This window comes from Podarcis tiliguerta (assembly GCF_965153285.1).
Source record: "Podarcis tiliguerta genome assembly, chromosome: 1".
In the NCBI taxonomy this organism is placed as follows: Eukaryota; Metazoa; Chordata; class Lepidosauria; order Squamata; family Lacertidae; genus Podarcis; species Podarcis tiliguerta.
The window spans coordinates 58,895,070-58,922,425 of record NC_139534.1 but is presented as its reverse complement, the minus strand read 5'-3'; the positions used below and the strand labels follow the sequence as shown (position 1 = coordinate 58,922,425).

The 27,356-nt window shown below is 41.3% G+C and overlaps 1 protein-coding gene across 1 annotated transcript in view; it reads left to right on the top strand.

Annotated features, from left to right (window-relative positions):
- Positions 1-27,356, top strand: part of LRP5 (LDL receptor related protein 5) — a 112,611-nt gene that overhangs the window by 52,498 nt on the left and 32,757 nt on the right. The window contains exons 6-8 of the mRNA XM_083427134.1: positions 6,543-6,939; positions 7,400-7,571; positions 26,659-26,875. Coding sequence (XP_083283260.1) covers positions 6,543-6,939; positions 7,400-7,571; positions 26,659-26,875 — 786 coding nt within the window. The remainder of the gene's footprint in view (positions 1-6,542; positions 6,940-7,399; positions 7,572-26,658; positions 26,876-27,356) is intronic.

Here is a 27,356-nt window from a genome sequence, read left to right as displayed (position 1 = left end):
TTGAATTATTAGTGAGGGAGAAGTCAGAGACACAACACTGTAGTTCTTGAAAATGATTGTACAGTGGTACCTCAGGTTACATACGCTTCAGGTTACATACGCTTCAGGTTACAGACTCCGCTAATCCAGAAATAGTACCTCGGGTTAAGAACTTTGCTTCAGGATGAGAACAGAAATCAAGCTGTGGCAGCGGGAGGCCCCATTAGCTAAAGTGGTGCTTCAGGTTAAGAACAGTTTCAGGTTAAGAACAGACCTCTGGAACGAATTAAGTACTTAACTCGAGGTACCACTGTATTTAAGATTTTTTTTTATTCTTTGAAAGGTAAGTTAAATGACAATTTCTTTGAAATTCATTTGGAGAAAGTTGAATGCACTTAATTTTAGAAACGCATTCATTTTCTGGTCTGGTCTTTTTTTTTTTAATCTTGCTCAATGAGGGAAGCAGAGTTTATTCCTTGGCTCACCTTTGTTGGAGGCAGCATGAATCCAGCCTTTGCTGTCTTGGAGAACAGAGGTCAGAGCAACAGCAGCTAGGCCCAGCTGTCTGAGTTCAGGATGAGTCAGGCCCCAGATGAGTACTTCTTCCTGGGTTAAATTGAGGATTAGTGCCCCTGTGTCACCCTCTGTCTTTCTGCGTTTTGTATCCTGTGTTGAATGTGCTCTGTGTTTCAGAAATGTGCTTCAGTTTGTATTTTGAATTGTTTTGTTTTTTTTAAGCATTTAAAAATTACTCAGCATTGGTATTCCTTCAAAGTCTGTGTGCAGCACAACAGGTTAGAAGTGAGTTGGGTGATAGTCCAGAAAGTGTAAATTTGAAGAAGGAAAGTGTCCTGGTTGCATCCCACCCCCCTCCCCAAATAAAATATTTCACAACCAGCACTCTCTTTGCTGCCCGAACCACGTTGGAAGTTGCAGAGACACCACACAGTCCCTTTACACAACGAGCCTTAATTACTCTGAATTTCATTTAGAATCTTGGTAAAACATATAAGATGTAGAAAACTCCATTTCCAATGTCACCGTGCAAATTGGTATTGTCTGGTAGTGGCCACTAAATGACTTTTTGGAACAGTGTGTCCTACCTCTGTTTGTCTTCTCTGAACCAGAGGTTATTATGTCATTAATTAAAACAACAACAACAACAACAACAACAACAACAACAACAACAACAACAACAACACATGCAAGCCAACCCTTCAGGTTCTTAGCATTTTATAGGCTTTTAAACAACACCGGGGAAAACTTGGCTACCGTGTACTATCTGGTATTTGTAGCTCAGCATGTTGTTGGAAACTTCAGTTTGTGTACTCCAGCTGCTTTCCCTAGAGTTACCACCACAACAGCAGTTTGAGAGGGTTCTTGCGCTGTTTTAGTTTTTCTAGGGGAATGGTTGGTATTTCTGGTTAGGCACTGTTGCTTTGAATCCAGCACTGTAGGTACGTAAGTGCTGTACGGATTGCGTAATCACTTCCTATGGAAGCAGTCGCAGCCTGGACTCCCAATTGCATTGGACTCCAGTTGGGCATCTTGATAAGGAATAGGGTACGTGTGAGCATGTGTGTGTGTTGGTGTCAACATATATGTGAAGTGACAGTTGTGAAGATGTAAAAAGGAGCCCGGAGGGTGTTTCCATAAATAAGAAATTGGCACGAGGTGGCTTCTTCGAAAATGTGTGGGACTATCTTCATTGTGGGAAGGAAGCTGGAGAAATTGTGTAGAGGTGGGATGTGCGTGTGTACATGCATGTTTCTCTGCATTGGAAAGGGCCATTAGGCTGTATGTGCATACTCACCCCTCTTTTTTCCTTCTTCCAATGATTGCAGATACCCTAAATATTAAGTCATTCAGTCATTCACTGCATTTATATCCCACTTTTTCCCAAGGAGCTGAGGGAACCATGCATACTTTTCTCCCTCCTCATTTAATCCCCACAACAACCCTGTGAGGTAGGGTAGGCTGAGATGCAATGACTGGCCAAGGTGACACTATACTTCTGTTAATGAAGCCTAGAATAGCATTAGCTTTCTTTGCTGCTGCATCATACTGTTGACTCATGTTAAGCTTGTGGTCCACCAAGACCTCTAGATCCTTTTCACATGCACTGCTAGTAAGCCAGGTGTCCCCCAACCTATATTTGCGCATCTGGTTCTTCCTGCCTAAGTGCAGAACCTTACATTTGTCCCTATTGACATTCATTTTGTTAGCTTGTGGCCAGTTCTCCAATCTGTTAAGGTCATTTTGAATTCTGTTTCTCTCTTCTGTGGCATTAGCTACCCCTCCCAGTTTGGTGTCATCTGCAAATCTGCTGAGCATCCCCTCAATTTCTTCGTCCAAGTCATTTATAAATATGTTAAACAACAACGGGCCCAGGACAGAACCCTGCAGCACCCCACTTGTCACTTTTCCCCAGGATGATGAGGAACCATTAATGAGTACACTTTGGGTTCGGTCAGTCAACCAACTACAAATCCACCTAACAGTTATTTCATTCAACCCACATTTTACCAGCTTCCTCACAAAAAAATCATGGGGGACTTTGTCAAAAGCCTTACTGGAATCAAGATACACTGTCCACAGGATTTCCCTGATCCACCAAGTTTGTAATTCCATCAAAAAAAGAAATCAGATTGGTCTGGCATGACTTATTTCTGAGAAATCTATGCTGGGTCTTAGTAATCATAGCATCCTTTTCTAAATGCTAACAGACTGACTGTTGAATTATCTGTTCAAGGCCTTCCCTGGTGTCAATGTCAAGCTCACCAGTCAGTAGTTACCTCATCCAGAAGCTTTATAAAAAGGCATGGGGGGGGGGTTAAATGGAAAAGGTCTGGCAGATGTGCCATGAGGTGGAGTAGACAGGGCAGGTAGGGGCAGAATTCTTCTACCTGCAGCACCAGTAAAGGGACCCCTGACCATTTGGTCCAGTCATGGACGACTCTGGGGTTGCGGCGCTCACCTCGCTTTACTGGCCAAGGGAGCCAGTGTACAGCTTCCGGGTCATGTGGCCAGCATGACTAAGCTGCTTCTGGTGAACCAAAGCAGCACACGGAAATGCCCTTTACCTTCCCACCGGAGCAGTACCTATTTATCTACTTGCACTTTAACGTGCTTTTGAAGTGGTAGGTTGGCAGGAGCAACAGGAACTCACCCCATCACAGGGATTCAAACCGCTGACCTTCTGATCGGCAAGCCCTAGGCTCTGTGGTTTAGGCCACAGCGCCACCCGCGTTATGCTGCTACTTGCCTTTAATGCCCTAAGCTGCATGGGGGCCCAATTAACAGGTCTCCTCCATCTAACCCACAAAGTCAGTGCAGTAAAATATCATGGTAGATGGTATCAAATGCTGGCAGGAGGTAAAGGAAAGATGAGAGGGTTGCACACTCCATGTGTCTTTCTCTACAGAGGTCATCCATCCCGGCAACCAAGGTGGTTTTGGTGCCGTACCCAGGCTTGAATCCAAACCAAAATGGGACCAGATAATCAGTTTCATCCAAAGGGGCTTTGCAAAAGCTCTGAGCTGTTCCATTCCTGTCTGCACATTGATGTCTGTATATATTAACATGTGGTTTACCCTTTCTAGTTCTTCAGTTGAGCCAGTCTGGCAATGATGATTCTGTTTACTCTTATCCATTAAATTAAGCACCACCTGTCTGGTCCTCTGTGAATGTAAACAGATATCCATACATTCTTGCATTTAGTTCTTGCTTTTGAATAAATATTCCCTCCATACTATTTCTTGCAAGGGGTGTGTGTGTGTGTGTGTTTGCACGCTTCACAGATTCTTTGAAGCTTCAGCATGAGGCATGTCATTATATAACTTGTTTTATAGAGAGGCTATTTTTCAGTTTTCCATTAGGCCTTTCAGGGCAGTTTTGTTTCCCATTCTGAGGCCTTGATGTGTCTCTGTCATGGCAACAGTGGTGCCTGTTGTCAGTTTGGTTGAGCCACCTGGACTTTTCTCAAAGTTATGAGATTATACATAACTTTGCAGAGCTTAGGTGGCAATGCCACAGTCAGCTGCCATACCCTGCGGGGGGATATTTCAGGCGCTGCACACAGCCATGGCTCCCGCCAGCCCACAAGCTGTAAAAGGGACTTGGCAGCCTGCATCTGGTATGTGTGCTATAAATTACCCATCCCTGCACTGCATTATTCAGAGTGCTGTATACATTTCTTAGCCCAGTAATTAGGCCTGTATTATTTGCTGTGTCTCCTTAGCTTAGAATCCATCAGGGGCTACTGAGGCAGGATAAAAATGACCATGCGAAGAAGGAGATTCCAGTTTTGTGCTTCCCATTCCCTGCCACATAGGCCTTTCTACTTCCCCACCCTCCGTTTCCTTGCCCTTGAACAGCCCACTTTTTTGGCTGTACGGTTACAGAAGCATGGATGATTATGAGGTGTGAGTCTGGAGAAAAGTGCTGCAACCTCCTAACTCGTTAGAGTTCGGAAAAAGGCATTCCTGAGCACTGTTGCAACCCGAAAATCCAGGTTCATCAGCGGATGCAGGAACATCCCAAGGCTGCAAGCCTGCAAAGACCTTGGTGTCTGAATCCTCTCTGCGACTGGCACCCTAGTTTTGTCCAAATCACAGAATAAAAAGCAGTTGAAAGATGTGGAATGTATTACAAATTCAAGTGTTGTTTTTGTAAAAGGTTTCTGTTTTCTTCAACTTATGTTCCACCAACTGTCTAGATAGTTCACATGTTTCTGCAGAGGAAAATAAAACTACAAAATAATTGTGTTGTAATATGTACAAAATCTTAACAGTACAAACAGGTGGGGATAATCCTACACACTTTCAGAAATTTTCATAGGCAAGATATGGGTCTGTACCAAGCATACAAAAACCCCCAAGGCCTGCCCCTATTATTATTATTATTATTATTATTATTATTATTATTATACCGCTTTATACCTGGAGGTCTCAGGGCGGTTCACATAAAAAGGTCATAGTATATAAAATAACAATAAAAGCAATAACCCAATAATACCCCCTCCCAAAGAGCCATATTTCAAAAGGGCATGGGATGTTGATCAGGTCAACCAAAGGCCTGGTTAAAAAGGAACATTTTTGCCGGGCGCCTAAAGATGAATAATGAAGGCGGCAGGCGAACTTCCCTGGGGAGAGCATTCCACAGACAGGGAGCCACTGCAGAGAAGGCCTGTTCTCATGTTGCCACCCTCTGGACCCTCTCTCTGAAGGATGAGGCTAGCACATGGATGCTAGCACATGGATGCCAGCTTCAGACAACTAGGAATAGAATGTCCTGGCCAAATGGAGAAAGTAGTGGCTGTTTGTCCATTTCCTGCTTTCCTTGTGCTACTTGCTATCTAGCACTGTCTCTCTCCTTCCTGCCCCAGAGCCAAAGGCACAGGATATTGCAGAGAGGTATCCTCCAAATGGTGCCTTCCTCTGTGGCTTAGAGCAGCATCTGCCCAAGCGAGAAAACAGCTCACTTGGAGGGATTTCTATTTCCAGGCAGATGAGTTATGTTTGATGGAAGGTAGAGGCAAGGATGGATTTAGAGCAGCACAACCGGTTCTACTGCACTGGGCCCAGGGGGCTTCACAGGGCGCCACAACTGTGACTTGGTAAATTGAGCAGAACAGAAGATAAGAGGGGAGGAATTTTGGCCTTGCACGAGGTGCTGCTGAAATTTGAAAGTCCAGTGTCCACCTTTGGTGGAGGAGACATAATGGTGGCAAGAGGTGCAGTGGAAACTAGACAAACAAGAGTAGATGATTTTCTGTATTACAAATGTTGAGCAAAATATTTTTAAAGTACCCAAAGGGTAATATTTTAACATTGAAAAAAGGAGGACAACCCAGTTATGTCTCAAATGTCATTTTATTCCATTGCAAAAGGAAAAACATACTGAATTTTCATATAAACATTTTTTTTAAAAAAGGTTCATAAGAGTAGGATATGATTTCATTTGCTAGCATATTTGCTACGGGAAAACGTCTAGACATCATATCCCAGAAAACTTGTCAACTCAGCCAATAGCTGTTTCCTAGAGGCATAGTATTGTATGTAGCATCTATACGCAGCACACCTATCCAACAAATGACCTCAGCAGAAGTCTTAAAGTTCTCTTAGCACAAGGGGCATTTTGTATTTTGGGTTTATTTTGTTTGCTACAAGTATTTTCAACTATATAGAGAACTCTATTTTTAAAAATGCGAAGAGTGGCTTCATAAAGTTATGTTTGGGGGAATGTATTAGGAGTATCAGAATTTTCTGTTGCCCACATCAGAGAAGGAATCTCCCAAGTGTTGCTCCTTCATCACCACCTTCTTGCATTTTTCAGTGTTGTACTTTGGCTTTGCTTCCCTTTTACTAGCATAGGAATGGTGAAGATGAGTGTTGGGGTTCAGACACTACAGTCTCATCTCCGTACTTCAAATCAGTTGAGGAAATGAGCAGCCCAGGTTCACTATTATGCCATATAGTGCCGGAACAAAATTTGACCACACTTATCAGTCTTCATTTTCCATATTGCTGGTTATTTACTGGTGATTCTCTTCCTTTTTCCAGGCGCTGAAGAAGTGCTTTTGCTTGCCAGAAGAACAGATTTACGAAGAATTTCCTTGGACATGCCAGATTTCACCGACATCATTTTGCAAATAGATAATATCAGGCATGCTATTGCGATAGACTATGATCCTGTGGAGGGTTATATATACTGGACTGATGATGATGTCAGAGCCATTCGTCGGGCTTTTCTCGATGGGTCAGGAGCCCAAACCCTTGTGACGACAGAAGTAAATCACCCTGATGGGATAGCTGTAGACTGGGTGGCTAGAAACTTGTACTGGACCGACACTGGTACCGATCGCATTGAAGTTACGCGGCTGAATGGGACATCGAGGAAGATCATTATATCGGAAAACCTAGATGAACCTAGAGCAATAGTGCTTAATCCTGTGATGGGGTGAGAATTGCATATCTTTGGTCATTGATACAAAATGAAGAGATGGCTCTGCTTTTGTTTTCTAGGCTTGTGAAAGAAGGTATTTAAATGTTGTATATTCTGAGAGTGCAGGATATATTGTATTGGTGGTGCTAGTCTCTGCTGAATTCACTGCCATTCTTCCAATCCATACACTTCATTACTATCTATTTAGGATAGCCAAGCATCAAATCCTGTGTTGTAGTGAGAGCCTTCATGATTTCTTGAGTGGGATTTTGTATCTCCTCCTTTATTTAAAATGACAATTTATGAATCTTGTGAGCTCTGGGGATACACAGACTGCTAATTACAGATTCTACTACTAATTAAAGTTTCTCAGCAAATGTCACAACTTGAAATTGCAGTAGTATATTTTCATCAAATATTTGTGTGTAAGGAGGAGGCATGTGTAAAACAGCCTATTATTATTTGTTCCCAACAGCTATATGTATTGGACAGACTGGGGTGAAAATCCGAAGATTGAGTCTGCTTATTTAGATGGTTCTGAGAGGAAAGTTCTGGTGAATACATCATTAGGGTGGCCTAATGGTTTGGCATTGGATCTTGAAGAAAATAAACTTTACTGGGGAGATGCGAAGACTGACAAAATTGAGGTAAATTAGAAAAATTATATTTTTTCAGACAGCTTTGATAAGAACTAACCCTCTTGAGCTACTATGAGTATTACTCATATTGCCACATTGGCTCATCTTTGTTTTCTTGGAAATGATCTGTTTTTACCACAAATGGTTTCTGAACTGGTTGAAATTCCAAGAGCTACAGAGTTCTATAAATGGGAGTTAAGGTGTGGATGCAATAAAGATCTGTGACTGTATCGTTGCAACTGAATTAATTTTAATAGACCCTGACCCAGGAATCAGAAGAGTAATTGGAACTAAACTGTTATTGTAAAACTTACTTAACCGAGTCTTTGGCTCATTCTTGAATGTGTTGAAACTTGGAGAAAGGTTTTTTAAGCAAATATTGTTCTTTTTGAGACGTTTCAGCAGAGTTGTCTTGTTTTGTTCTGCACACGTAGTTTGTTTAGCTGTCCTCATACAGATGGATGGAAGGGTTTTGTGTAACTTCAAGACTTGCTAACTTTATGCAATAGTAGATGTAAATAAGTTCAGTAAAATAGGTCTTCTGATACATAGCCGCCAAGCCAGCTGTAGGACTGCTTGAACATCTCTATATGGTGTTCAGTGGACTTTCCCTTCTGTCAAAACACCTAATACTAAATGCCTTTTAGGAGAGTGTAAAGGAAAAACAGATTAGGACATTAAGGGAATAACTTAACAGCAGGAAAAAGTGTGCTAATGTTTCTATTTACATGCTTATGAGGCAAGGTCTGATAGTTCCAAAATTCTGGTTTTTCACTCATGAGTTTTGGCTTTATTTGTTTTGAGTTAGTGGTTTGAAGGTGAGAAACAGTTAGTCGCTCACATACTTTGCTCTACTAGTCTGTTCCTAAATGAGGCACATCACTGTTTCCTTTTGCAAGTGGGTTTTTTGAGTTTAAAAGATGATGAGAGAATGAGATTTGAGCGCCTCATTGATATGAAGCTGCTTTAAACTGTGTCAGATCAGTGGTCTGTGTAGTCCAGAACTGCATTGAAATGCATGTGACCTTCCACTGAGATATGCTTCTCCCCGAGGGGATTGGCCCCAGTTTCTCAAATCTTTAGAAATTGCCCTAACCCAGCACAATGATGATAAAGCACCTACTTTTGGGTGCTGTGTAAATAAAGCATACTATTTATTCACCGGATATTGGAACTTGTAAGGAGGTGTCCTTTTTAATCTGTTTCTTATTCATAGGACTCCTTCTCCTGGAATAGAGTAAAGAGATGGTTGTAGTTTCTTATATTTGAATTTAAATGCTCCCAATATTTAGAGTACCACAGGGTACAGATTCCAATAAATCGTTGGTCAAGGACCTTCCACAAAACAGCTCCTGGGCCTTCAGGTGGGGGGGGGGGCTTATAGTAAGTTTTTTTTGGGGGGGGGAGGGAGAGAGTTCCCCAGTTTAATCTATAGAAAAGGATGCTCAGTTGGTACTTTTGTTCATTCCATTGCATATCATGAAGCTTCTCCAACACTATGTTACTTTCAGAAAATAAAACTTTTTTCCTTGAGGTGGAAGGCCCACCCCCCACCCCCGCTCCTAAAGCAGCTAAACATTGCCGTGCACGTTAGGAGTGAGTGTGCTCCTTATTTATGTGTGTTAAACCTTCACATGGCAAAAACAGCAGTTACTCTTTCTTGGCAGAGACCTTCCCATCTGCAGCATTCAGCTGTAAATACAAAGGACTCAGTCACTTCACAAGCAGTTTATATCCTGAAGAAACCATTTGGCAAGGCCTGTCAAACTTTGCGTGACAACAGCCTTTGGGGCTTTCACTGCAAATTTGGCACCCTGTGGTAGCATTGTTCCCAGCTTTTAAAACTTTTTGCTAAGTTAGTTTGGCAGCATGTGCAAAAGGGTAAGGAGTGGGGGGGGGGGAAGTGAAGAAAGATGAGAAATACAGCAGATTTCACATACTTTATGTGGAAATAATGTATCTTGACTCTACAGAATCGGCTGCTGCAGAGTTAAGGAACATAAAAGAATTGAAAGCAAATTTAGGACTTCATTGGAAAAAAAGTTAACTTTCCTTGAACAAACAGTAGATTAATACGGATTACAAGGTTCCAGCAGAGAGTGAAGCAAAGAGCCACTGGCATCCACGTGTGGAAGTTCCTAATTCTCTTTAAAAACCAATTTTGTGGTTTGGTATTATCTCTTCAGGATTTGCTTAATGACCCTGAGGCATAATTACATAATTACAAAAATCTGAACTATTTCCCTATTTTTAGACATGTTTCTAATTTAAATATTTTCAAAGCTATAGTTAGGGATAAAATGCAACACAGGGAATTATCAAATGTGGGGTTGTAACTCTCTCCACCACCCCATTTATCATTTTAAAGGTTTTGCAGTTACTTTCTCCTGAAGGAGTCAGACTTTATGCCTAGACATTCTGAAGCATTGTGTTATGCTAAGAAGTCTCTCTGAAGCGTGACACCCGGGTCATTAGTGTCAGACCGCTGTTCTGTCCCCTCCATCGACCAACCCACCAAAGTCCACTTGGTAATTCTTATTAACCCAATTCATCCTGGCTTTTCTCTCTGGTCACAGATTATAAAATGTGAAAATATTTCTGTAAACTAAGGATAGATAATGCCTAATCTGTACTTCAGTGATCAGAAAAAGCTTTCAGAGTGTTGATCTTTCTAGAAAACAATCTCCCCCCCCCCCCCGGGAATTTCTACCGTATGATATGTGATATTTGAAATAATGACCTCAATCTAGGTCAGTGCAAGAAAAGTTCCCCCCCATAAAAGGTAGCAGAAACTTTCTTCTTGTTTACTCATTGTTGTCTTTTCATCCCTAAATGAATGTAGATTAATCCAGAATTTTAAAATTCATCCTAGCATCTATTCATTAAAATGTAATTATATTCTTGTTTTATACCTAATGTGTTGTAGAAGTGCTAATGATAAAAAAAAACTGGTACAAAAAAAAAAGGAAGGAAAGACAATCAAAATCTGATTCAGAATATTAGTTGCAGGGCAAATTAGCATAGCTCTTATCCCTCCCCCTTTCAGTACCCAAATTTGCCTTGCCACAATGCAAAACACAGGGGACCACAGTATTAGCAAGAAGAGTGAATGTGAGTAGGGATTCCTTTGTCTTGAAATTCTAATGTGATCTTTTTCATTTGCCGAAACTTTTCTATTTTTGCTTTGGAAGAAATCACTTTAGTTCTCGCAATACTATTCATAGTTAGTCGAGCTTTTTAAAAGTTAAAGAAAAGTTGCAGAGTTGTGCTTGAAATTAATTGTGCTTTCTTAATTCGATGCCAAAATGAACTTTTATTTTAAAAAAACGGGACAGGGAGGAGGAAACCATTGGGAGCTCTGAATAGGAGGAATCTGACCTTTGACCACTGAGAAGGCTGTGTCAGAAGTAAAGCAACTGCCTTCCCACAGTTGAAGGAGAAATAGGCATTGATCGCCATGAGCCCCACCAAGTTGACTGACCTCGAGGAAACAACTAAAGGGCCACTGTCGACTGCAACAGTATAGCTACACACAAATCTGAAACTTGGATAACAACTAATAGTTTACTTCCGGTGGGTGAAAGAGAATGCTAACTTTCAACCACTTCCTATACAATTTGCCCATGCCTTATTCTTCTAAAGAAGCAACCCAAGGCATAGCCATTACAGTACTTGGCTCCAAACATCACTTTTGTGTGCAGAAGCTCTGACCATTTTATTTATTTCTGTACATTTTATTTTGTTTCCTTTTACACCATCTTCTCCAGTCCAAAACAACTCCCTCAAGATTATTCACAACATAAACTTGCATGGGATGCTTGTCTCCAATGCTCTCCTTTCAGCTGTGGCTCCTATGCCATATCATGGGCTTCTCTGGAGGATCTCCTGATCCTCTGGACTAGATTTTGATCATAAGTACCATTGGCCTGGGCAACCAATAGCAACAAGCAGCAGCAAACATCTGCTGCCCTGCCCACTATTAAGACAATGGCTTGGATCCTGATGTGAGTCGTTAAGGAAGTTCACAGATTTCCTTTCTCCTGCTCTCCCCTGCACCCCATCCCACAGTCCTCAGGAGTTGCCCTCACAACCCCGAGAAGGCTTTTTTATGGCCACAGGTGTCTGCAGTGGAAGCAAGAAGATGAAAAACTTTCCTTCTGTGATTTTCATTACCTTTGGATCCAAGGCAATAGCATTTGAAGCAACAAGTAATGTCTGCCCTGCATTGCAACTGGGGTGGTGGCAGCACAGCAGTGGTGATACAGCTTTTAGTCTTAGCAGAAGTAGTAATGAGAGTGTCTCAGGACCAGTCTGGAACAGACTCAAGCTGCTCTTTGCTGATAACTAAACTGAACAGGAGAAGTCTTATCGATTTATAGGTCAATTCATACCGTCCTAACATGAAACATACTCCCCCCCCCCAAAAAAAAGTGCTGCACTTTCACTACAATGGGAATTAGTTCAAATGGTATCCAAAAGAATGTAATTTTGCATGCAGCCATATAATTACTTGTCATTCATTGTTGCCCTGTGATCAGTTGCAGGGAAACTTATGCATTGTACTGGTGTAAGATTCCTGTGATGCTTTTTCAACTTTATTTCCATTATAATTTATCAACACATACAGAACATGCCAAGCTATAACTGCTTTTCTTTTCAGAAGTTTACAGGACAGAGTTGGCTTATACAAGAGTCTGTCTGTCTGTCTGTCTGTCTGTCTGTCTGTCTCTCTCTCTCTCTCTCTCTCTCTCTCTCACACACACACACACACACACAGCCCCCCTCCCCAAATCTTGAGCTAAGGTGTCATGCTCTTTCCTACGGCCGAATATGTAATAGAAATTGAATGTCCACTTATTCCAAGTTGTACATGGTTTTGAACTCTGTGTTCTATGAACCTATGGAGGGGAAAGCCTGCTGAACAACACGCTGAAAATAGTGTTAGCTGACCAGAATCCCTCTGCAATTCCCCCTTAATAGAAATGCCCAGCCAGATTCCATCTATCTGGTATCTGCAGCGGTGGGAAGATTTTTTTTAAAAAATGCATTTCTTCAGCTTTTTTATATAAGTGTTTAGTGCCTTGATGAGACAGCAGTCACTCAAAAAGGGAAGACTTTCCTCACCACTTTGACTCGAGTCATCCTGTGGGAAAGGAAGCTAACTTATTCTAAACTGTAGGTGACCCTTGCCTTTTTTTGTGAGCAATGAAGACATAATGGGGGCCCAGCGAAGGTTTAGCGGAACCCCCACAGCCATCTGCGCACTTCATTGGCAGAAGTGCCTTTCACTTGAACTTGCATTTGACAAGTGTGTTCTGTCTTTCTCATTCAGAAGGGTCCTTCAAAGCCAGCTAATTGAAATGCTTGCACCCCTCTGTTCCTTTTCCTTGTGTCACCCCCCTCTCCCCCCCCCCCATTTGCTTAAATTGCAGGGCACTAGTATTCATGGTTAATGAGCAAAAAAAGCCCATGCAGTTCTAGAGCTACATTTCTTTTAAAAAGCAAAACTGTATAGGAAAGTTTCTGAGTTCTGTCCCCCCCCCCCACCAACCCCCAACCCCTCATACCAGCGTCTGAGAATCTAGTTTAGTCTAATAAAGAAGCTGAACACACACACACACCCTTCCCAAGTTTCTGTTGCACACTTGTTAAAAATTCTTTTTGTCTTCCTAGCCCTGGACTTTATGAAATGAAACACAAATCAGGCCCCTGGAATAAAAGGTTGCATGTATGCCTTGTGGCATTTGGAATGAAACTATTCACTGCCTGAATGACTATAAATAGAAAGCCAGGAGCTGTCTATTTCTCAACTTGGGGCTCCCTGTAAAGGAGCACCCTTCCCAGTAAAAGGTGACTTTTGAAAGAAAACTTTGTTCTTTCCTTGTGGGAATTGAATTGCTCAGGAATTCTTCTTCGTGCACTTCTGGTTAGAAGGCATTAATCTCCAATTTATTTTTAACAACAGCATTCTCTGTGTAATAAATGTGTATTCTTGGACCTGTAGCCAGATATGCCATCTCATCTGTGGAGTTCCATGTAAAATTCTGAATACAGAACAAACAGTTCTCTTTGCATTTTGCTGCTGAAAGCTTTCTATTGGCTCTGTTCCAGCTGTCGGCTCCTTTTTATCTTGTATTCATTTTTTAGTAAGAAGGCTAAATTAGTGGTGCACAGGTTTTTTTTCCCAGGTTTTGAGAGACAGAACAAGAATCGTGATTGATTTTTATTATTATTATTATAAAAGATTTTATTCTCCCGATGGACTTCTGAAGTTGCCGACATAAGAACTCCAATAGCTTACTGTTGCAGTTCTTCAGGCAATTTGTTTGGTTGATTTGGCCGATATGAATGCTCAGAAATCCCCTGTGTTGTGCACTTATGCAAATGCAGTTTCAGAGTACTTTCTCCTCCCCTTTTAGGTTCTTCTAAAGAAACCAGGAGATGCCGGGAGGGGAGTTGCTCATTGACTGGTATAGTTCTACTGGCTTTGATGGGGCTACAAGCGTGAAAGTGGTGAAAGTGGTCAATAAATCATCCGCCTGAGCAGGCAATTTCAAAAACTGTCTTACACCACAATTGTTTGAGTTGTGAGAAGGGGAATTCACACCTAAGTTGGAAGCATTCTGCAAAATTAACATATGAAATTTAAATTACCTCCCTGTTAAGTCATTTTGTTTTAGCTTCTAGGTATCTTTTCATTTCTTTCTGTGATTGTATATGCAAATTACCGAGGATAGATTTGCACCCCAGTCTTGGTTTTTAGTTAAGAGGCATTTCTTATTATGAAAGCTTACAGCATTAACCTATTGAAAACTACCTATTATATTTAAACTTCAGCCTTATTTTTGAATAAAAAAGCAATAGGAAACAATTATTTGAGGCCTGTCTTAATTTTGTATACTGAATTAATCTAGAACTGGGAAATGGCCATACTTTAGCTTGCATGAGGAAATGATGGAAAATAGTTAAACTTAACGATGATTGATTACTCATGTGGTTGAACCATAAGAAACCTCTAGGTGGCTTAAGTTGTTTTTAACACACACACCCCAGTTGAACACTGGCATAGGCAAACAATATAATGCCCCATGTCTTTCCACTTAATATTGGTTGCCTCTTGGCTTTTATGATTGCAGTCGTTCGTATGTCTGCATGCTGATTTCAGTGTAATGCTCCATATGTTTTGCTTGTCACCTTTCATTGTAAGACTTCCTTCACCTAAGGTGGCCCCCTGCTGCCCTTTTGCATGGCAGCTCCTATAGGTAGCCCTGCTGCCTTTTCCCTTTCTAACTTTCCCTTGGGAGCCTGTTGAGAACTATTGAAGACGCTGAATCGATTGTCAGTTTTCATCTTGCTTTGTCTCTGCGGACTTTGTTCATCATTTACTACAATTTTACAAGGGTTTTTGAAAATGTCGTCTATCATCCATTCATAGATGTAAATTTTCCATTCAGTTGTTCATTCTGTTTACAGTGGCTAGATGCTCCCCTCCCCCCGTAATGGCCATTTGTCTTCTTAAATCTCTTCTGGAGATGTTAATTTCCTTATAATACAACATCATAACATGGTTGCTTAAATGTTGATTAAGGTCCTACGTATAACTAGAACATTTTCTATCGCTGGAATTTCTGAACTTTTAAAATATGCAACCATTGATTGGTTGTTTTCTAATGCTAGCATCTGCAAAAATATATATTAAATGTATAAAACTGGTTTAAGCATGTTTAAGTACTGACAAATAGTTTCAGCGTGTTAGAGGATTATACAGCTGTGATGCTGCTTGGATTTTGAACTGACCTTGTTGACTGGACTTGTTTCCTAATTGCATCAAATTGTAATATTTTAGAGGATGATGGACTATGAGTTTAGCTGCAATGATACACACATCCTTGTGTATCCTTGAAAATCAATGGGATTTAATCGGACTAAATGCATGCAAGTTTACAGCCAGTGTCACGACTGCTACTGTTAGAATAGTTCCCATTACCAGATCCTCTAGTAATTGTCTGTCACTTGGTGAAAACCAAAGATGGAGATTTACAAAGGAAGTCTAGCTGCATAAGAACTGGTATGCAAATTTTCTTACCCCAAGTCCGCCTAAGTACTCATTATTTCATTTCAGCACTAATCACTATCTTTGGATCTAATTCTCACTGCTTTCTTCACTTGTTCAGCCTTCCAGTATATTGCTGTTTAGGACTATGACTTGCATTTTGAAGTTCAAGCATTTAATTGCTATTGTGAAGTCATTATGAAGGATTTCCTTGTGCTAACATCCACATTTCCATGCTGAATTCTTAACACTCATAAATATATTAGTGAAATGTTGTAAGATAAAAGTATATTGCATGTGTTTTAATCTCTTCCAAAAGTGTTATAGCCCCTACGTTATTGACACCACTTTAAAACAAAATGATGTTGTCACCTACTATGGCCAACTAAAGACTCCTCTTCAAAAAAAGAGGAGCTCAAAAAATTGAGCTATTGCTCAATATATTCTCCTTTCAGTGTGAGAATTTTTATTACTTGTTACCTTGTGCAACCTAATTGCTTTCCATATTGCCGTATCAGAGAACGATTCTCAGCTAACTACTGTAAATGTGAACATGCATCAGACTTCTCTCTTCCTGTGGGAGTTATCTAGGATAAGATTTATCTCTAGCTTTACTTACTGCTGCTATAGTAAGATGTAGGCTAGAAAGAAGGCTAGAGAAATGGATTTGACCAAAGCTTAACTGCCGGTGGTCTTCCACTGTAGCAATAACAAGGCCAGATATTATGAATCTTGTTAAAACATAACACAGACTATGGATGTCCAGGCCTCCCAACAGTCATTTGGGTCAGCTTTCCTGCGGTGTTTCATTTCTCACCCTTCAATATATATTTCTTATAATTGCATTTAAACTTGATAAGCTAGGGGTGGCCCAAATTACTCTGATCAAAATGAATGTAGAAAGTGAAACAACCAAAAGCTTAACTGGGGTCCACTCTGTCCATAGCAACTTCTGAAAATAGGGTGTGTAAAACCTTAGAATTTACGTGTGCCACAAAGTACATGTTTATGTGGTCAATACCACTTCAAGAGCCCTGGAGTAGGCCCTCCCCTATTTTTGTAACATAAAAACAAAACTGTGTTGTCGCTGACTGTACAGGAGGAGGAAGCAAACTTTGCAGAAAACAAGCAATATAGATCTACTCCTTTTTGTAGGTGCATCTTGAGCTCACAATCTTTCAGTCACATTTCCTTGTTTTTGTCACTGTGTTGGGATCTTAAGATACCAATAATTGATTTGTGGGTGTGGGTGTGAGGGGGGTTAAGCAAAGGCACAATCGTCTCCTGCAGCTTATCTCATGGGTGGGGTGGAAGCTGGGTCCAGTTACTCCTGCATCATTTCATGCATTTTAATTATTAACTTTATAATAAGGGAGGGGTTTCACAAATGAATGTTCCAAGTGTATAAAATCAAAAGCTTTTACTAAAACGTTAATAACAACAACAACAACAAGCCATAGTAACAAGGAACACATGACTGGAGAGAGCTTTTCTGCCCTTGCTGATATATGCAAACCTAGTAAGGTAAAGGTAAAGGTACCCCTGCCCGTACGGGCCAGTCTTGACAGACTCTAGGGTTGTGCGCCCATCTCACTCAAGAGGCCGGGGGCCAGCGCTGTCCGGAGACACTTCCGGGTCACGTGGCCAGCGTGACAAAGCCGCATCTGGCGAGCCAGCGCAGCACACGGAAACGCTGTTTACCTTCCCACCAGTAAGCGGTCCCTATTTATCTACTTGCACCCGTGGGTGCTTTCGAACTGCTAGGTTGGCAGGCGCTGGGACCGAGCAACGGGAGCGCACCCCGCCGCGGGGATTCGAACTGCCGACCTTTCGATCGGCAAGCCCTAGGCGCTGAGGCTTTTACCCACAGCGCCACCCGCGTCCCATGCAAACCTAGTAACCCTTCATAATTTTGACCGTTGTAGTGTAATTTGATTTTTCATAGCATTGTTCACCATTTGAAGCCGTATGGAAGATGGTGTGAGTGAGCTGACATTGGTTATACTCAGAGTAGACCCTTTGAAATCAATGGAATTAAGACCATTGATTTCAATGTGTGTACTCCTAGTAGGACACAGATTGATATCACCCAGTGTTCAGATTAAGGCACAATCTATTGTAGTCAATTTGGGGGGGGCATAGCAAAGTGGCAGAGCAATTTCAATATATGGCATCTCTCTCTCTCTCTATATATATATATAATAACTTATTATAAAAGCATCAGGTAGCTGATGGTGGGAAAAACCTCTGCCCGAGACCCTGGAAAGCTACTTTCAGCCAGAGTAGACTGCGCTGGGCAAGAACATCAAATAGCCTGGCCTGGCTAAGGCAGCTTTCCCCCTCTTTGGGCCTCAGGCTGAATGGAGGCAAGCAGCTTGCCACTTACTCCCCTTTCAGCCTAGCTGCCAGGCGCCAGATGTGTGCATGTCCCTGTGTGCCGCTCTCTGCTGCCAGCATTTTGCTAGCAGCAGGAGGGCATGTGCACATGTGGCACCATCCTCTTCGCTTGCTTGCTCCAAACCAAACGGCATTGGCTGGTGGTGGTAGCAAGAAGTTCCTCTTCTCGATTCCTGCTTGGCTTTATGCCCAGCTGTTAAAAGTTCAGGATCCTTTTCCTTATTTCTGTCTGTGGCTGCCGCTGGTAAATAACACTGCTCAGTATGGTGCTGCCTCTGCCGTTGCCATCTATTACCTTAATCTTTTAAGAGACACATTTCCCCCCAGGCTTTTGTTAAAGCTAAGCCCTGTCTTCTGTATGTTATAATTAATTATTTGTATTGATGTTCTGTATATTGTTGTAACCTTTGTGTTTTTAATTTTGCTGCATTTAGAGGTAAATAAATGGATGGTGATAATAATAATAATAATAATAATAATAATAATAATAATAATAATAATTTCCTTAATATCTGAGGGCTGTCCTTTGTACGTAGGAAATCCCTCCTAGGCTCTCCTTTCCCATTATTCCTGCCTGGCATGTTTGCATGTAGGTACCATGTTTGAAAATAGCAAGGATGACAGAGACCTTTGCTTCAAGACGATAAAGGGTCTGGAAACCAAGCCTTATGAGGAACACTGGAGGGAGTTGGGTGTGTTTAGCCTCGGAAAGAGGAGATATGATAGCTGTCTTCAAATATCTAAAGGGCTGTCACATGGAAGATGGAGCACATTTGTTTTCTAGGACCCAAACCAATGGATTGAAGTTACAAGAACATATGGAGGGCCGAGTTTGGGGATGTCTGCCCTAAAACAACAAAGCAGAATTGTAGGAGGGTCAATTAGTTTTCTCAAAGAAAACCCTAAAACAGATTACAATCTGTTTTAGGGTTTTCTTTGAGAAAACTAATTCTGCTTTGTTGTTTTAGGGCAGGCATCCCCAAACTCGGCCCTCCAGATGTTTTGGGACTACAACTCCCATCATCCCTAGCTAACAGGACCAGCGGTCAGGGATGATTGGAACTGTAGTCCCAAAACATCGGGCGGGGGGCAAGTTTGGGGATGCCTGTTTTAGGGAATGCTCATACGTTATTGTTTTTTAAACCATCCAGCAACAACTGCTGCCTTTTCTGCTGTTGCTTGACTTCTCCCAGCTATGAACCCTGCAGGTTACAGGCCCCATTGTAAAAAGTAGCTGCACCTGGAAACTGATTGGAAATGGGTTGGGTAGGTATGGCCAAGAGTAACTACTGCTACCACTACGATTTCTTACTCACCCTTCACTATAAGGTTCCACAGCACATTATGGCAATTAAAAAATACAATATTAAAACATGTTTAAAACAAATTACAGCCACACTAATAGGATGGGTCCTGAAATACCTGTCAGGTATCAAAAGGAAAGAGGAGTCTTTTCAGCATGCAGAACACTTGTATAGAATTCAAATAATAACTGGAATTTGAATTCAGGGACGTTTCTTTTATTGAGGATTAACTTGGTCCAGTTCATGCGGTGGCAGTACCAGTAGCATCTCTTAGCAGCAGTATATTTGGCCAGTCAGTTCCATATAATTTCTCTCTATAGCTCAGAGCTAGAGCCCCTGATGGGCATGTGGAAGGTCCAGGTTCGGTCCCTGTTATCTCCTGGTGGTGCTGGGAGAGATTTCTGCTTGAAACCCTGGAGGGTTGATGATGCTGAGCCAGGCAGGCGAATGGTCTGACACGGTATAAAGTGGCTTCCTATAATTATCTGAATGTTTCCCATCACAGTTATGGTTCACAACAGAGGGCTTTATTTGTACTATTTTAAAGTTCTTTCTGATGTGTGTACCTTTGTCTGATTAACTAGTTCCAAATAAGTCTTGGACACAGAATCAACTGCATTATTATTATTATTATTATTATTATTATTATTATTATTTCATTCACTTTCTATAACAAACAAAAACAATTACCCCCTACAGTTTAAAAGGCCGTAGCTTGTCTAATTAATCAAAGGCCTGGGAGAAGAGGATTGTTTTTGCCTGGCATGTAAAGATATGTAAGAAAGATGCCAGGCAAGCCTCCCTGGGGAGAGCATTCCACTAGCAGGGAGCCACCAGAGAAAAGGCCCATTCGTGTGTTGCCACCCTCTGGATTTCTCATGGAGGAGGCACACAAAGAAGGGCCTCAGATGATCATCGCGGGGCCTGGGTTGGTTCATTCCTTGAGCTATGCTTTCCTAACTACAGAATAGATAGAGGATGACTGGCTTGCTTGGGTAGATGAGTTGGAATGAGATTGAGGGGAGGACTAAGGCTTGAACGATTAAGCTGCACGAGCATTTAATTTTCTTTTCCACTATAATGGATCATTGCATTGCTTTGGAAATACCTTTAAAGCAATGGGTTAAATTTTACAACTGGTAAGTGTACTTTTGGTTGCGGAAGACCTTCCTGCTGTAGCTTACTGCACTGCCCATAAGTTGTTCCTAAGGCCCAAGGGATCCTCCAAAACAATATTTGAATTGGTGACTTGCCCCCTTGTGTAAGCAGATGTATATTTTCTTTCTTGGAAAGCGGGCCATTAGAGCCAAGCTCATTTAAAAAAACCTAAATTAAATCTTCTCTTGAATGGATACACAAACATATGTGTATATCTACAGGTGTGATCTTACGATATTCATTACATAGGTTAAAACACAAATGGATGCTTCCATATTTATGAGCTGTAGGCCTCGAGTTTAAATGAGGCCATTACTTAATATCTCTCCAAATTTTTGGCAAACAGAATTGTACATGTGTAGCTATCGGCAATGAAAGTCCCTGATGCGTATTAATTCAAGGTGGGGAGAGTAACATGCATTGATCTTTAATTAGTCAACGGAGCACAGTTTGCAGAATCTTGTTAGGTATTAATAGACGCTTGTGTTGCCTGGGGGTAGGGGGAAAGAATGGGATGCGTAATTGAGCCTATCTCTAATCATTCCTTATGTCATGAAATTCCAGCCAGACACAATCAGTGTGCCTTGCTTTGGTTTTGTCAGTGGGAGCCTTAGAGCGTGTTTGTGTGCAAAATCAGCTTTTAACTTGCTATGCTTTTGTTTTGTAATGCAGGGGAAACACTACTTAGGGACAGGTATTTGCTTTCTAAAAACGTTATCATCCTTATTGATGAGACAGTGAAGGAAGGCAACTACCAGAGAAGGGTGTTGGTATACATCTGTTATGTTACAGTTGTCTCCGACATGACATAACAGCTACTAATCCATGCTACCCATTGTCTTGCCTGATGCTTGGCTTTTGGGAGTTTATGAAAACAGAAAGCCACGTGTGTTTGGTAGACTTCCATATTTCACGGTGAATTTACACTCTGGGTTCCCTGCCCTCCAGAACGAGTAAAAGAAATTGGTATAGGTTGGACACCTGAAAAAGCTATTTGAGGAGCAAAGAAAGATATACAATGAATTATTGGTGTAATGGAAGATCTGAAATTATAGAGTTTAATTGAACCATGTCTGAATTGAGGCTATGATCCAGTTCAGGTAAAAGAAAAAACTTCTTAGTTTCATGGTTTAAATAGTGTAAATATTTGAGTGTCTTTGAACATGCACATGAAGAATTATATATGCATTAGGTAAGGAATGTCTTTCAAAACTACTACTATTGGGAAAATAGAGGCTATTGTCCCCCTTTTTTGAAGAAAAAAAGCACACACCTACTTTAGTCAGGATTGCTCTCCCAGTGTTCATAAGCATGACACTGCACGCCTTCTAAAAATGGAAAGGATGCAAGAGTACGTTGCACCCCCCCCCCGAAAAAGCCCAAAGCTCACTCTTGATTTAACCTGAAGTAGAATCACAGGGGTGATGTGATGTCTCAACATGCCCTTGGTTTGTATTGGAAAGCTATATTTTGAATGCAACGTGTCACAACTTCAGTCAAAGAGCTCATTGTAGCATAGAAGCTTCCATTATCTTTCCCTTTTACTGGGCAGCTGCTCTCTTTTTTCTAATCACATTTGGCTTTATTAAAATATTTTGCATGACTTTAGCATGGATCAGACTAATGACACCTTGGAAGGGAGCAAAAGGAATATTGAGAAGCAGAAAGGCTGACCTGCCTCAAACCCAAAGGTGCATGTGAAAGTGGTGACCCATTAATAGTGTAGACTAGGACATGACTTTTGAAATTAACAGGTAGAAGATATCCAAAATGTGGCCTATTGTCCATAAGTTTGTTTGTCTTTAGTTGCTAGCTAGACTGAGGCAAGCATATTTATTGGTCCTTTATTGGAATAGATATTGAATCATTTTGTTTATATTTTTGCAAAATTACTTTGCAGCCTGCCATATTGGACCTCAGCCCAGAGAAATACCTGGTTGGTGGATGTTGTTTCTCACTCTTCCTTCCCCCACCCCATTTCTTTCATTCGTCTTTTCCTCAAACTTTCTCCTTAGAGGAACATTGGGACTCTTTGAATAAGCAAATTGATATGCTGTTAAATGCATTTGGTAACTTTCATCAAATTATAAAGGAGAAAAAGCAGCATATATGAATCATTGTTAGTCATATGAAACTTCTCTTCATTTTTTTTTTTACCTGAGTTGCACTATAATTTATGGGTGCTGACCCATACTTGTGAATGCAGTGGTTTAACAGAACTGGGATTTATGGTCATTGCAGGTCTAGGCGATTGTGTCACAAGAACATATAACTAATCTGCAGTGCTAACAAGTAGGAGAGCAAATGTCGCATCTTTAGAGGCAGAAATTCTGCATGTTTCTGGATAGACATGCACTTAAATTATATTCTTTCTTTGGAGTTATATTCTTTTCTGAGTGTAAATTGGAATCTCAGCCAACAGTCAAATAGAACAAGACGAAGCAATGAAGAAATGGAAGGTATTTCAGCCTTAGTGCGAAGTCAGAATAACATTCATTTGTAAAATAAAACGTGTGAATAAGCTGTGGACATTGGCTTCATTATAACTTTCCAGGATTGTTCCATTCTATTGAGCAGCTCTCCCCTTTCGATTTTTGCTGGGAAGTCCATTGAGCCTTTAGAGGGAATAATTGTCTTTAGGTTGTGATCTTTCATGGGTTGTGCTTTTTTTAAAAAAAAAGCTGTTTGCTAGACAAAAAGATAATACATAACTGTTGTGTAGCCAATCCTAAGACTACATCATGCTTGCAAGCGTGACCCTTGGGTGATGCAGAGAAAAGCTAAGCCACACATCACTGAACATGCTGTAGATATTAAAATAGTTTGACAGAGGGAAAACCTCTATTATAAATTGGGGTTTGATTTGGAGAAGTCTCCGGTGTTGGATCTCATTTGGAATATCTGAGAAGCCAGTCCTAAAAGAATTGCAGCTTAGTTTAAGGGTGTGTTTAAGTTGCGGCAGACTAAGTGCGCCTCACTTGTCAAAAATTTTAGTGAAGCTTTCTGTGTTGTTAAAGGTTTCCCTTCAACTAATTATCTCAAGCAAAAGGAAGTGTGCATAGTAGATATTTGTTATGGTTATGTTTGCGGCTTATTAGCATAATTACACAGAAACGGGGATTGAAGTTTCTTGTTTTATAACAATGTTGTGGTTCACAGTTGCCATCACAGCTGGTGAATTATCTGTTCACAATGCATTCCATATGTGCTGGAGACCACATTGAGTAGGAATTTACAGGGCACAAGAGAGGAGTGTAAATAGTGGGGGTAGATATGCTACTCCCTCCCCCCCCTCCCCCCCATCCTGAGAATCCATGTATGAAAGGCTTGGTAGAACAATGGGGGGTCATACTTTGTGTTTGAACTTCAAATGAACATTCAAATGCAATTTAATTTTGGCCAAGGGGCCTGAGCATTGGCAGGAGCAGTTGGCTGAACTGCAGATAAATATAAAACTTTATTATAGAGTGCCTATAGGGTATGAGTGTGTCCATAAGAACTCTGCTTCTGATACTTCCTAGATAGTGCAGCAGGGACGTTGTAAGGAGAGAGTTACCACTGGGTCTAATAGTAGCATGGACTTGTTCAGGTTCACAGCCCACTTGTGGAGGCTGTGCTGTGGCATTTCATAAGCACCTGGTTTATGTGGTGTTTGAAAACCTGACAGTTCTGCAGATTTACATTCAGTAAATTTAATCCCCCAAAAGATACTCCAGACTAGTTGTCTACAGCTGGGGTTCTGCATTATTTAATCCACAGATATAATTGGAGGATGAAGCCTAGTGCCCTCCAGGTGTTTGAGAGCACAGCTCTTATTTGCTTTAGCCAGCAAGAACGAAGGGAGTCTAAAGTATCTGAAGGGCACCAGCTTGGGGAAGGCTGCTATAAATCAGCGTGACCTTGCAGCAAATGATTGTGCCACTGCAATTGATGGAACTTGTTTGAGTAAATTTGGTAAGGTTTGCAAGATTCTGTTTTAAGGGCAACTTAAAAATCCAAAGTGTTTTAAAACAGTAGATTGCACTTTCGGAAAGAGTTGTAATTCATGTCTGAACTAACTTCTTGATTTCAAGGCAATTTTTGCAATGTGGATTACATTAGGATCATATGCTTGAACACAGTAAGCGTAAAAACAGTAGGTTTGGGACGTAAATTAACACCACCATTCAAAATTAAGATTTTATCCACATGTCACGGAAAGAGATTTGATGATGCCGCTAGACAAAAGCAAAACCTTCAAATGCTAGCTATATAAATCAAATTCAGTTTTATTCCAGGCAGGATCTGAAGCAGAGAAAGGCCTTGTTCACACACAACGCTAAGCCAAACTATGGCTTAAAAGCCTTAAAGTAAAAGAGTAAATGTGCTGGTGGATAGTTAGAAAAGCGTCAACAATTTACTCCCTCTCTGCTCTTGCTGCCATGCTACCGGAAGCTAAACCATGGTTTGGCTTATTGTTGCATGTGAACCAGAACTCATGGTTTGCCTCACACAAACCATGAGCTGTAACCAAAGTTTGTTCTTGGCCTATTGCTTGTAGGTGACAAACCATGAGCCCAGGTTTTCACATAATGCTAAGCCAAACGATGGTTTGGATCCTGGTAGCATAGCAGGATGCTGGGGGTGGGGTGGGTGGGAGAGAGCAAGCACTGTTAATTATCTAACTGCACCAGCATGCTCGCTCATTAATGCCTTGTGTTACATACAGACGAGGCCGCAGAAATATCTCTGGCTGCCCCACTCAGTGACGGGCGGTTTACAATATGAAAACACAATAATACAAAACACAGTAACAAACTATAGCTCCTCCCCTCACTTGACATTACTAGCTGTAAATTGCTGGATATAAACAATTATTATGCAGGGATTTTGTTTAGGCAAAATGTACATAGTGATTGATTTTGAAACATGAGGCATAATGCTTCAACAGTAAACATGAACCAAAGAATGCCAAAATTCAAGAGGAGTTTTGCATACCTTAAGAACTTCCAGGTAATTGGTTCAAAGTGTGGCCTGAAGGCACATGAGACCGCCACCTTGCTGAAGGCGAGCAGGTCAGTGCCTGGAAGGGGAACCACCTGGAAACCACATGCATATCGCCTTGGATTGCATGATTGAATAAATGTGGAAAATGTAAGAAAACAAATACAGTGGTACCTCGGGTTAAGTACTTAATTCGTTCCAGAGGTCCGTTCTTAACCTGAAACTGTTCTTAACCTGAAGCACCACTTTGGCTAATGGGGCCTCCTGCCGCCACCGCGCCACTGCCGCCTGTTTTCTGTTCTCATCCTGAAGTAAAGTTCTTAACCCGAGGTACTATTTCTGGGTTAGCAGAGTCTGTAACCTAAAGCGTATGTAACCCAAGGTACCACTGTAAATAAAAGGCCTGGTTTAGGGTTGACACTAAATCATGGTTTGTTTAGTTTGACTGTGGTTCATCAGAATCTGACTCACTAGGCTCACTAACTGGAGGATCATAAATGATGGTTTAAAGCTGGCTTGTGAATCTTCTTCTACTGTTGCTTTTCGTTATATCAAAATCTGATACCCTTTGAAAACAACAACTCCTAGTTGAGTTTCATCACTACCCACCTGTCTACAGAGACACAATGTAAAAGCAGTTCAAAAACAAAACTGCTCATGCGGCTAAAAGGCTGCCTTGTGACTTCTCATATATTTCTGTCCCTTGTCACTCTGCCTGGCAACAGGCTCCTTTCCTTGCTCACCCCTTCCCTGACAAGGTCTTCCTCTCCAGCCCAGCTGCCTAGAGCTCCAGCAGCGTTGCAAGAGGGAAACTGTCAAAGAGACAATGTGCTGTTTTACCCATTATCTCACAAGGGATATGTTAAAAGCTCTGCCAGCAGTTATACAGATGCAGTCACAGAGTTTGACCTAAAGGCCTCCATCAGCCATTCTCACTTGCTTCTCCTGACACCTGTTTGTTCTGCTGCTTGCTCACCAGTTAAGTTTTTGCAATGAAAACTACAAGCTTTGGGAAAACAGAAAGGCAGTTCCCTTCTTGACCTGTTTGTATGGCTCCAAGAGGAATTCGACTGACTGCCACTAAAAGCACAAAAGCTGGACTAGATAGACCTTGGTCTGATCCCACAAGGCATTTCTTGTTAAGGAGTGATCAAACAATTATTGTAGTTGGACTGTTTTATATATTCTCATGCTTTTGCAGGTAATAAACATGGATGGAACCATGAGAAAAACTCTCATAGAAGATAAACTTCCACATATATTTGGATTTACGTTGCTGGGTGACTACATCTACTGGACTGACTGGCAGAGGCGGAGCATTGAAAGAGTTCACAAAATAAGGGCAAGTAGGGACATAATCATCGATCAGTTGCCAGACCTGATGGGCCTTAAAGCGGCAAGCGTCACTAAAGCTGTTGGTAAGTGAAGACAACGTACAGTTGATTTGTACTGGGTTCCATAATAATCACTTTTGCAGTAAAAGCAATAGCCAATTTCTTGTACTGGCAGAATAAGCCACTATTTAAATAATACTGAATGTGTTAAGAAGGAAGACAAACTTGCATTGGTCAAATCCTGTGAGTTCCTTGTCTGATGGAAAAGGGGACCTTGGGGAAGTCTCCTCTTTGTCCCAAGAGCTGTCAGATTTATGAGAGTCCTGTCTAACCCATCCCCTGCAGTGAGTTTGGGGTTGAAGTGAAGGAGTGAGTACACTTCTGGTCCCCATCAGTTTTGAGCCCATTGCAGGGGCTTTTACTTGGATGATGCAAAGCAAGTGGCAGGTATGTTCATCACCTAAATATGTTTCCTTGGCTGCCCAACAGCTTTCACTTGTGTGCTATTTCCAAGCTGCCAGGGATTTTCTTGGTGGCAAAGGGGGAAATGCATGCATTATCATAC